This window comes from Mus pahari, chromosome 17 (assembly GCF_900095145.1).
Source record: "Mus pahari chromosome 17, PAHARI_EIJ_v1.1, whole genome shotgun sequence".
In the NCBI taxonomy this organism is placed as follows: domain Eukaryota; kingdom Metazoa; phylum Chordata; class Mammalia; order Rodentia; family Muridae; genus Mus; species Mus pahari.
Genome location: NC_034606.1, coordinates 40,948,666 through 40,959,106, shown reverse-complemented (window position 1 = coordinate 40,959,106; position 10,441 = coordinate 40,948,666). Strand labels below are relative to the sequence as shown.

General features: G+C 51.0%; 2 protein-coding genes across 3 annotated transcripts in view; both read left to right on the top strand.

The window, feature by feature from the left end:
• The window catches only part of Tsta3 (tissue specific transplantation antigen P35B), a 5,422-nt gene extending 4,049 nt beyond the window's left edge, over positions 1–1,373 (top strand). For both annotated transcript variants that reach the window (XM_021216212.2, XM_029548196.1), the window contains 4 exons: positions 232–298; positions 430–509; positions 701–800; positions 1,063–1,373. In XM_021216212.2, the coding sequence (XP_021071871.1) occupies positions 232–298; positions 430–509; positions 701–800; positions 1,063–1,118 (303 nt within the window). In that variant the 3' untranslated portion in view covers positions 1,119–1,373. The remainder of the gene's footprint in view (positions 1–231; positions 299–429; positions 510–700; positions 801–1,062) is intronic.
• A 3,520-nt stretch (positions 1,374–4,893) lies between these two features.
• Pycr3 (pyrroline-5-carboxylate reductase 3) lies at positions 4,894–10,327 on the top strand. Its single transcript, XM_021217034.1, has 6 exons — positions 4,894–5,071; positions 7,263–7,327; positions 7,695–7,874; positions 8,103–8,315; positions 9,452–9,544; positions 9,702–10,327. Exons 1-6 carry the CDS (start codon positions 4,981–4,983, stop codon positions 9,882–9,884), a joined length of 825 nt encoding a protein of 274 aa, XP_021072693.1. The 5' UTR covers positions 4,894–4,980; the 3' UTR covers positions 9,885–10,327.
• Positions 10,328–10,441: the final 114 nt, after the last annotated feature.

Genomic DNA, 10,441 nt, shown 5'->3' with positions numbered 1-10,441 from the left:
CAGTAAAGCTGTGTGGGAGGTGGAGACCTAGGAAACCGTCCTTGAACCTTGCCAAGTCCCCAAGGGTGCAGCTTTGGCTCAGTAGGAGAAAGTGTGCACTGAGTGAGGGACCTCCATCAGGGTGAGCCCTGGCTGTGCTCCCAAGGGAGCAGGAACAGTGGTCCAGCCTCCCCACTAGGGGCATCTGGTGCTCGCTCACGTGTGGATTTGACCTGACCTCTTGACCTCCAGGACCTCGCCCGGCTCTTCATCTGGGTCCTTCGGGAGTACAGTGAGGTGGAGCCCATCATCCTCTCAGGTGGGCATCCGGCAGCTGCCTCTCCTACAGCAGGGCAGGACCTGCGTCTACCCTGAGGAGTGGGAGCAGACCTGCCCCAAGGGGGCTGGACAGGGAGGCCTGACTGACTACTGGCCCATGGTTCCCCACAGTGGGCGAGGAAGATGAAGTGTCCATCAAGGAGGCAGCTGAGGCTGTAGTGGAGGCCATGGACTTCCGTGGGGAAGTCACTGTATCCTTTGGCCCTGGTGATGGGATGCTGGTGAGGCAGTGTGGAGGGGTAATTCTGTTTTCCCATGTCGGATGGCAAACATAACACCATTTTATTTCTGGTGGTGCTTGCCCTGGTGGTGGGGGGTGGGGGGAGACATTGGGGGGGGGGGATAGTACTCTTTCTGTTATAGTCTTGACCAAGGCATCCAGTTTGATTCAACAAAGTCAGACGGGCAGTATAAGAAGACAGCCAGCAATGGCAAGTTGCGGTCTTACTTGCCCGACTTCCGTTTCACACCCTTCAAGCAGGGTAGGTTCCTGTCCCTTCCACAGCCCTTAATGACCCCAACCTGCTTTCAGGCTTTTTGCCAGTTAGCCCTTGGCTTCGGCACCAGCAGTTTCTCCCGGTTCCCTGCTGAGGTCTTAACCTGCCATACTGGGACCACGGGGTCTGGTGCTCTGCCGACTTGGTCACCAGATCCTTTACAGAGCCTCTCCCCACTGAGAAGCAGGACGCTCTCTCCTCCTGGGGGGCAGGGTAGTCACTTGCTCTCCTTTGTCTGTCTCTGCAGCTGTGAAGGAAACGTGCACTTGGTTCACTGACAACTACGAGCAGGCCCGGAAGTAAGGCGCGGGGCAAGCAGGTGCTCACCTGGCGATGCCCAGGCAGTGGTCATCACCCCCAGTTCTTGCCAGGAACTGAGGACAATATCCAGCCACCTGAGCCTCATGCTGACCTCTTTGCCAGGATCCTCCATGCTGCTGTCCAGCAGGGCCCGTGTCCATCCTTGGGGAAAGGCAGACCAGCATCTTGCTTGTCTGCTTCTGCCTGACCTCCATGTGTCCCTGCTGGACTAGGAACCAATAAAATGGATTTTCATGAGCCTGGACTCAAGCTGGGCCATCCTTCTCCTCCCCTCAGCATAGCCTTCCTGGCCTGGCCTGGGCCCCACTGTCCCTTGTGTGCTACTTAAGCTCCTAAGAGCTACTAGGCCCGAGACAAGAGTCCCTGTGCGAAGGACCAGAGTTAGGAGGGCAGGAAGCAGGCAGCACGGATCTGATGTGAATTGTTAGTGCTATCAGGTCTGGGGCAGGGGACCTCCCCAACAGCCTAGCCTGTATCTTGGCCATGCTTAGCCCTTCAGCTGTGGTCACACACAGGCCACTCTTCCTCAGACTTGCAGACTGCAGTGAAGGAAGATAGGTCTTGATTTTGACAGATTCAGTGGGCCATCTGGGGACACAAGGATGGACCTGCAAGGAAGATTGGTGATGGGTGACCCAGATTTCTCTAGACCCCCCCCAACCCCCACCGCAGGCTTGGCCTTGTTGGACAGCTTTAGTTGCCTGTGTGGTAACACTGGACCTTTCCATTCGATTCATTCTTAGGTGGTCAAACCCAGGCTAGTTAGGGCAGCATGAGAGAATCCACCTGCAGCTCAGGGCAGGCCGCTTTGGTATTGCTTGTCTTTGATTACTGCAGCTCTGGGTCATTTTCAGGTTCTCATCTTAGAATTAATTCACCTAAGGCTCTTAGGATTGTTTCTTGACCATGAGGGGTTGGAAGTCACAGGCCCCTTGACACCTCTCAATCTTGAAGTGGACCTACTACTGTTCCCGAAGACTGGGGAGAACAGACGGGGGAACATTTACTCCCAAGACTCAAGAGCTACAGCCCCAGGCAGACAGAAGTGACGGTCGGCATGTGTGTAATATGTTAAGACTTTCCCAGGTGATAAATCGTACCCACCAGCCACATAGCTAAAGCCAACAACGGGCTGCTGGACAAGTCAGGGTTTTCCAAAGGAACAGAGCTGTTACACATGCTAGGTGATTTATTAGACTGGCTTACGGGATGTGCTCTGGGTAGCCAGACAGTGAGTAACACTGGACAGGCCAAGAATCTGTAGTTCAGTGTATAAGGCTGCACGTCTCAGCAGTCCCAGCCTGGCACTGAGGGCCTGGGGGACTCCTGGAGAGCTGCTGGCCTCCTGCATACTGTGTACTTTGGAATCCTGGATAGGTTTAGTGGCAAAGGAGCAAAAAAGTTTCCTTCCATGTCCTGTTGGGGAGCTGCCACCAGAAGGCGCTGCCTTGCCTTATGGTGGATCTTCCCCTTCTAATCCAAAAGAATCCTTTGAGGGCTTGTCCCTTTTAGTTAATTTCAGATGCAGTCAGAATTGACAACGCACACCTCCCCTCATAAGCCACGCCCATTCGTCCCAGTGCCGCCTTAACTGGTGCTCGGCCAGCCTGCTGAGGTCTCATAATTTGCTCAGCTTTCTTCTAGACATTCTGCCTCTCACCTCCCTGAAGTACTAAAGATAGCCAACTGTTTTCCCTCATTCCATGAACCCTTGGTTCTCAGCCTGCATCTGAGGCCTTCTGTCTTCCAGCAGGACAGTCGCAATCTGCCAGGTCTTTTCTCCTCTAAAGCAGTGTCAGCTGGGCCCTCCTATGTTGTACTGCCCAGTCCGCCTCTGGCCTTACCAGCACCCATCTCCGCCTTTAAACCTCATCCACCAAGCAGGCCAGGGCATTAAGGATGGGATTAAGGATGTAGCTCCCAGCCTCCAGGAAGCGCTGATCTGAGTCTATCAGAACTTGCTAGACACTCAGTTGTCCAGTGACCATCAGTGAGTGTGTTAAACGTGTCATTGTGTCAAGAAATGCTGGCCAGGCGTGGTGGCACACCCCTTTAATCCCAGCACTCGGGAGGCAGAGGCAGGCGGATTCCTGAGTTCGAGGACAGCCTGGTCTACAGAGTGAGTTCCAGGACAGCCAGGGCTACACAGAGAAACCGTGTCTCAAAAAACAAAAACAAAACAAAAAGAAAAGAAAAAGAAATGCACCCTGTCCTAAGAATGGGTGCCTTGATCACTCCAGCCAGACAGCTGCATGCACTTTCCCTCAGACTTGAGGCCAATTCTCTCAGCCTTGAACATTTTCAGGTCCTGTTGGTAGCTGCCCAGAATACACAAGTTCTTTACACTCGTGTTCATGTAAATGTCCCTTGTCCCTCACCTCTCCATACATATTCCTGAATGGATTTTTGTCTCTGTATTGAGGATTCTGCAGGTTCCCTGTGTCAATCTGCTCTCTGTTGCTACCCGAGACAGTTAACATCTAAGAAGGGAAAGCTTTATTTAGCCGTAGTTTTTAGCTCCTGGTTTACAGGTTTCCATCTAATGTCAGGCACACTTAGCACTGTTACGCTTCAGGTGGAGCCTGGGGAAAGATTAGGGAATACAACTCTTCACCTCGAACAGTGAAAAGGAAAGACTGGCTATCACATCCCAATTGTGGCAAGCAGGAGACAACCATCTTTACTGTGGGACCTCACAGTCTAAAGACAGCATGCATGGATTGCCCTTCTAGGTGCTGTGTTCGATGCTGCCTGATTATACACATTCAAAACAAGACAGCAATAGACCACCTGTGTCCAGCTCGTAGGAAGCCCATGTATACTTTAGAGTTGAAATTACTTTAGGGAATAAATTCAAATTTAGTTGTTTTGTTTTTGAGACAGGGATTCTCTGTGTAGCCTTGGCTGTCCTGGAATTTGCTTTGTAGACCAGGCTGGCCTCAAAGTTGAGATCCACCTGCCTCAGACTTTTGAGTGAGGAGACCAAAGGTGTGTGCCACCACAGCCAGGCTTCTGATTACTCATGAAAATCTGCCCGTTTTCTTCTTGATTTGCTTGCCTTTTCTTTCCTCTGCTCTTGTACTTCAGCTAAATGACTATACATGTAGCCAGCTAAGTGACTGTGTGTGACTGTATGTGGGGTTCAGTACAGATAACTATTCTGGTGAGACACTAAAGCTCACAAAAGTTTTTTTAAAAATTAAAAAATAAGTGCTGTGTATCGGTGACTGATGGTTAGTGCTGCTTTTAATGTGGAGAACCAGAACCCGCTCCGAGGACTGAACTCAAGGCACCCACACTAGACAAGAGTTGTGCTTTGGAGTACCTATCTTACACCCCAGGCCCATCCTGGGTGGTTCACGCGGGGTTTTGGGGGGTTTTGTTTTGTTTTTTTATCTCTAAATATCTTTTTTTTAATTTATTATTATTTTCCTTATTTACATTTCAAATGCTATCCCGAAAGTTCCCTATACCCCACCCCCGCCCCTGCTCCCCTACCCACCCACTCCCACTACTTTCTAAATATCTTTTTAAGGCTTCTGGAGTGACTCTAGCTTCAGGTTTCTCAGGAGGAAGTAGACAGCCTTCTTAGGACTAGCTCCCCATCCTTTCTTTTCTTTCCCCTCAACAAAATCACCGATCCGTCTACCAATGCTTGAGAAAAATCCTGCCTCAAGCAACAAAATCCAAGTGTCTGCGTCCGCCCCGCCCCGCCCCGCCCCGCCCCGCCTCGCCCCGCCCCTTACTCCTCCCCAAACCCGCCCAGTCGCTTCTGTCCGTCACTTCAGTTCTAGTGGGCGGGACCCGCTGCCGCAAGGAGGAGAGAAGGCCAGCTCAGAGCAGGATGGCGGCGACAAAGTCTGGACCTCGGCGTGTGGGCTTCGTGGGTGCAGGCCGCATGGCGGAGGCCATTGCCCGAGGCCTCATCCGAGCAGGTGGGGAGGCGAGGCCTGGCTGGGGGAGCTTTCATTCTAATGGGAGGAGTAAGCCTTGGCGGGAGGGGCGCACGTGGTACCCCAAGGGCCAGTAGGGTGAATTCGCTGGTTTCCAGGGTGAGAATCCTACATCAGGCCTCTATCAAGTCCTCCAGGATCCCTGGATGGGTCCGCAGTCCCTTCCCAGGCCAGTGAGTGGGCAGGTCAGGCAAGGTGTGGAAAAAAAAACAATACAGTTCTTTTATTTAACACTGATTGTATTGGTGAATGATATTCCTTTAAATGTATTGCATTAAAGAAAATAACGATTGACTTCATCCGTGACTTCTTTGTGGGAGAGTTTGCTTGTGTTTTTTTTTTTTTTTTTTTTTCCCCCGAGACAGGATTCATGCGTCCTGGAACTCGCCGGTAAACCTGGTTGACCCTGAACTCAGAGATCCACCTCTTTCTGTCTCCCAGAGTGCTGGGATTAAAAGTGTGAGCTACTAGCTGGCTCACTTTTAACTTTTTATCTCCTTATTGTGGCCGTGAGTTTTTAGTTCCATATGTGGTTCAAATCGTGCCTTCGATTGAACTGACTTAATGCCAAGTTAAATGTCTGACGTCCTGGTCTCTTCCACCTCAGCCTCTGGTTCAACCAAAGGCTATTCGTTCCTCAGCGCCACTCTCAGAGGTGGGCAGCTATGAGGACATTTGGGGGAGGATGAGGATTGGCCCTGTGTTCTGAAGAGTGTCTGCCATCACTGGTTTGTCATCTCTTTATGGCAACAATACCTTGAATTTAAAAACTGAAGGGTCTCCACCAGTGCCAAATCTTTGCTGCCTGGGGGCTGAGGGGTATGGTGGAGAGAGGCAAACTCTTCCAGGCTGAAGACTGCTGGTGTATATAGCTAATGTTAATACTGGCCCAGCACTGCTGTACAGTATTTAGAAAATCTTTATGAACAGATCGCGGGTAGAGAAAGTTGGTGACCTTTGGCTTTCTGCTTTCAGTTGTACTTCAAAGTCCAGAGGCCCATGATCATGGGAGAATGGCTTCCAACAAGCCTCAGGAGTTTACACGTAGAATCTGGCAGTTCACCTGCCTCTTGCTGCTGCGCACACACACTATCACTGACATTATTAGCTCCCTGTGTAAGGTTTTAGCATGCACTTCCATCTGGCCCAGGCTTTCTACCCCTATATCCTCCAAAACCAGACGATGTCCACCAGAAGGGCCACTTCGTCTCCCCAGGACACTCTAGCTCACTTGCCTGTTAGGTCTTTATCAGACGGGCTTTTTTGTTTTTGTTTTAAGACAAGGTTTCACTAGGCAACCCCCTGGCTGTCCTAGAACTCACTCTGTAGACCAGGCTGGCCTGGAACTCAGATTCACCTGTCTCTTCCTAGATGCTGGGATTAAAGGCATGTACCACCATCACCAGGCTAAGATCAGCTTTTTTAAAAAAAGATTTTTTTTTAATTTTATGTATATGAGTACATCATTGCTCTCTTCACATATACCAGAAGAGGGCATCGGATTCCATTACAGATGGTTGTGAGCCACCATGTGGTTGCTGGGGATTGAACTCAGGACCTCTGAAAGAGCAACCAGTGCTCTTAACTGCTGAGCCCCTTTCCAACCCCTGGCTTTTTTTTTTTTTTTTTTTTTTAAATTATGTGTTTGAGTGTTTTATCTGTTTATGCACTGTGTGTGTGTCTATGTGTGTGCTTGCATGCTTACACACTTGGTGTCTTCAGAGGCCAGAAGAGAGCACTGGTTCTACTGTAGGTGGACTTATCAGTGGTTGTCAACTGCCTATGTGGGCTGTAGGAACCTATCCCAGGCCATCTTCAAGAGCAGCAAATACTCTCAGCTGCTAAGCTGTCTCTCCAGACCTTTATTACTAACTCTCACTATCCACCATGCAGCCCTAGCTCTGGTTCCTTCAGAGGTTTTGCATTTTGACCAACAGACCTAAGTGTTACAGTCTGCTGCCCCTTCCCTGAAAGCAGAGACCCTTGGGCTTTGTTTCTTGTTAAGATCAGGCGGGTTCCTGGTCCCAGTGTCCAACAGAAACGGCAGTGCCCTTTAAGTACAGATGAATCAGCCCCAAGGACGAGCATCCCTAAGGAGCCTTAGGCTCACACTGCGCTAGGCAAGCTGTTTCCTATCTTCCCAGTCCTTACCAGCTCTTGCCCTTCTATCCAGGCAAAGTAGAAGCTAAGCAAGTGCTGGCCAGTGCACCGACAGACAAGAACCTCTGCCACTTCAGGGTGAGTGGGACTTAGAGGGTCTTGTCTGTCATTTATCAGGGGCAAGTATGACAGACGGTTTGGGATGGTTTGGTCTGTCCAGGGGAACTGGGGGTCAGAGGCCAGGAAGAAAGTTCTGGAAGCACTAGCACAGATGCAGTGTGTGCCTATGTGGGGTGGGTGTGGATATTCATTAGGAGGGAAGGTTCTAGAAGGCACAACTTAAGAGCTTGAGGAGCAGGGCCTGTTGTGTTTGTCTTAGGCGTTGACGAGTATGGCAGGTACAGGCATTGGTGACCCACGGGATACGGAATGGTCGATGGCACACAGGTCAGCCTGTAGGATGCTGCCTCACACAGCCTCATTTCTGGCCCTTGTGTCTGTTTAGGCTCTGGGTTGCCAGACTACTCACTCCAACCACGAGGTGCTGCAAAACTGCCCGCTTGTCATCTTTGCCACCAAACCCCAAGTCCTGCCAGCTGTCCTGGCGGAAGTGGCCCCCGTAGTCACCACTGAGCACATCATCGTATCTGTGGCTGCTGGGATCTCTCTGAGCACAATGGAGGAGGTGAGTGGCCCCTTGGCGTGAGTAAGGCCCCTTGACTCTGAAACAGGATCTAGCAGCTAGCATCCCAACCAAGCGCCAGAAGTTAGCCAGTTGGCTCAACAGGGTTCAGTGGCTGGGATAATGTGCCTGGTACCTGGGCAGTAGGGATAGAGGCTGCACTTGGCTGAGTCGTTTGCCTAGCAGGCCCAGTCTCTTAGGCTGCCTGACACTGAACTGTCTCCTATCCAGCTGTTACCCCCGAACACACGAGTGTTGCGAGTCTCTCCCAATCTACCCTGCGTCGTCCAGGAGGGGGCCATGGTGATGGCCCGGGGCCGCCATGCTGGGAACGATGATGCTGAGCTCCTACAGAACTTGCTGGAAGCCTGTGGGCAGTGCATAGAGGTTCCTGAGTCCTACGTAGATATCCACACTGGCCTCAGTGGCAGTGGTGTGGCCTTTGTGAGTATCGCCTCAGAGTCAAGCCTTGGGGGCTTCAAATGATCCCCCTGTGAGCTCTGCTGTCCCTCAGAACATCATGTTTTATTGGACCATCGAGGCTGGCTCCTTTACCTAATTCTGGGTATAGGCCTTATAGTCTAGGTATCTGTGACTATGTTTAGGGGCCTTGTTTCCTGTGATTCTGAGCCAGCAGTTCTCAACCTTCCTAATGCTGTGACCCTTTAATACAGTTCCTCATGTTGTGATGACCCCCCCAACCCGAAAATTATTTTCATTGCTACTTCGCAACTGTAATTTTGCTAACATTATAAATTATAATGTAAATATCTGTGTTTTCTGATGGTCTTAGCCCACCCCTGTAAAAGGGTTGTTCAACTCCCAAAGGGGTTGATAGGCATTTTCTCTCCCTTGATAACACACACAGGCCAGATTAGACTAGATTAAAAATAAATAAAGGCAGATTTCTTAGGAGGCAGCTCTCCGGGTGGGTTCATGGATCTCACAGGTAGAGGTCAGTAAAGTCACACATCCAGGCTAATAAAGCAAGGGGATTTTACAGAGCTTAGGCGAAGCATGATGATGTGCTAGCTAAGAGCTGGGCTTGTGTCCATAGCATCCCTGGTCAAAAACTGAGTCCCAGCTGGGCGTGGTGGCGCACGCCTTTAATCCCAGCACTCGGGAGGCAGAGGCAGGCGGATTTCTGAGTTCGAGGCCAGCCTGGTCTACAGAGTGAGTTCCAGGACAGCCAGGGCTATATAGCCAGGGCTATATAGAAAAAAAAAAATATATATATATTTTGTCTTGAAAAACCAAAAAAAACCCCCAAAAACAAAAAAATAACAACTGAGTCCCTGGGTGGGCACTTGTGGGGGCGTTGCCAGAAGTGGAGAGATGAGGAGTGATGACATGTTTCCGGATGGAGGCGTTTTCTCTGTGTGAGTGGGATTGGGGGAAGGAGAACAGACGGGGAATTTCCCAGCTTGCGCGGGTGGGCGAACAGGGGTTCCAGCTTAACAGGGAGTCACAACCCACAAGTTGAGAACTGCTATTCTGCGCCTTCTCTAGCTGTGAACTGTATCTAGCAAAAGGTCAGCTTTGACATGCCTCCCCCCCAACTCCCAATGCTGTTCCTACAGGTGTGTACATTTTCGGAGGCCCTGGCTGAAGGTGCCATCAAGATGGGCATGCCCAGTGGCCTGGCCCACCGCATTGCCGCTCAGACCCTGCTGGTGAGTGAAGCCCTTCCTCGGGAGCATGTCGGAAAGGTTTGAGTGTGAGCTGTCTCCAGCGAACAGGAAGACGAGCCTGTGGAGTCCAGACAGGCTGGGGAAATGTGCAGCTGCCTCGCCTCTCTTTTCTCTCACTGCCCTTAACTCTCCTCCCTAGGGGACAGCCAAGATGCTGCAGCAGGAAGGGAAGCACCCAGCCCAGCTTCGGACAGATGTGCTCACACCTGCCGGAACCACCATCCACGGGCTGCATGCCTTAGAGCAGGGCGGTTTTCGAGCGGCTACCATGAGTGCGGTGGAAGCGGCTACCTGCCGGGCTAAGGAACTCAGCAAGAAGTAAGGCAGGCCTCAGATGAGACTTACAGGCTCCTTGCCCAGCTGCAGCCTCTGTGGTGAGAATAGCCCTGCATGGGAGATGTAGTGGGCTGTCCTCTAAGCAGAATGGCTATCGTCTTCATCCAAGAAGCGGTGACTACTTGTGAGATGCCGTCAAGATGGGGTTGCCTCGACAGTGACATTCAGTCAGGGAAGGAGAAGGTGGGGAGGGTCACTTGACCCTTATCTGAGATACCAGATCTTCCCTTCTGCACCTCCCGGCCAGTTGCAATTGTGTCCTCATGGTCACAGGAGCTGGTAGAATATGTAGCCTGTGGAGGTGGTAGACATTATCCTCCCTGCTGGCGTGAGACGTTTGGATGGTTGTGGCTGCTTTGGATCACCCACACTCCGTAAGCAGCGCCCTGTCCATATTCTCTAAGCCCAATAAACTCATTGGTTCTCTAAGTTGGACTTTAGTGGAGTTGTATTTTGGTTTGGTACCTTATAAAGAGAGGGTAAATGTTTATATTTACTCAAGAATTCCTACAATACTGGGCACTAGCCTCCTTGCTTCTCTAG

Coding starts and splice junctions, on each gene's coding strand:
- Pycr3 (XM_021217034.1), top strand. CDS start 4,981: ATGGCGGCGACAAAGTCTGGACCTCGGCGTGTGGGCTTCGTGGGTGCA. Junction 7,328..7,694: donor AGAACCTCTGCCACTTCAGG/GTGAGTGGGACT, acceptor GTGTCTGTTTAG/GCTCTGGGTTGCCAGACTAC. Junction 9,545..9,701: donor TTGCCGCTCAGACCCTGCTG/GTGAGTGAAGCC, acceptor TCTCCTCCCTAG/GGGACAGCCAAGATGCTGCA.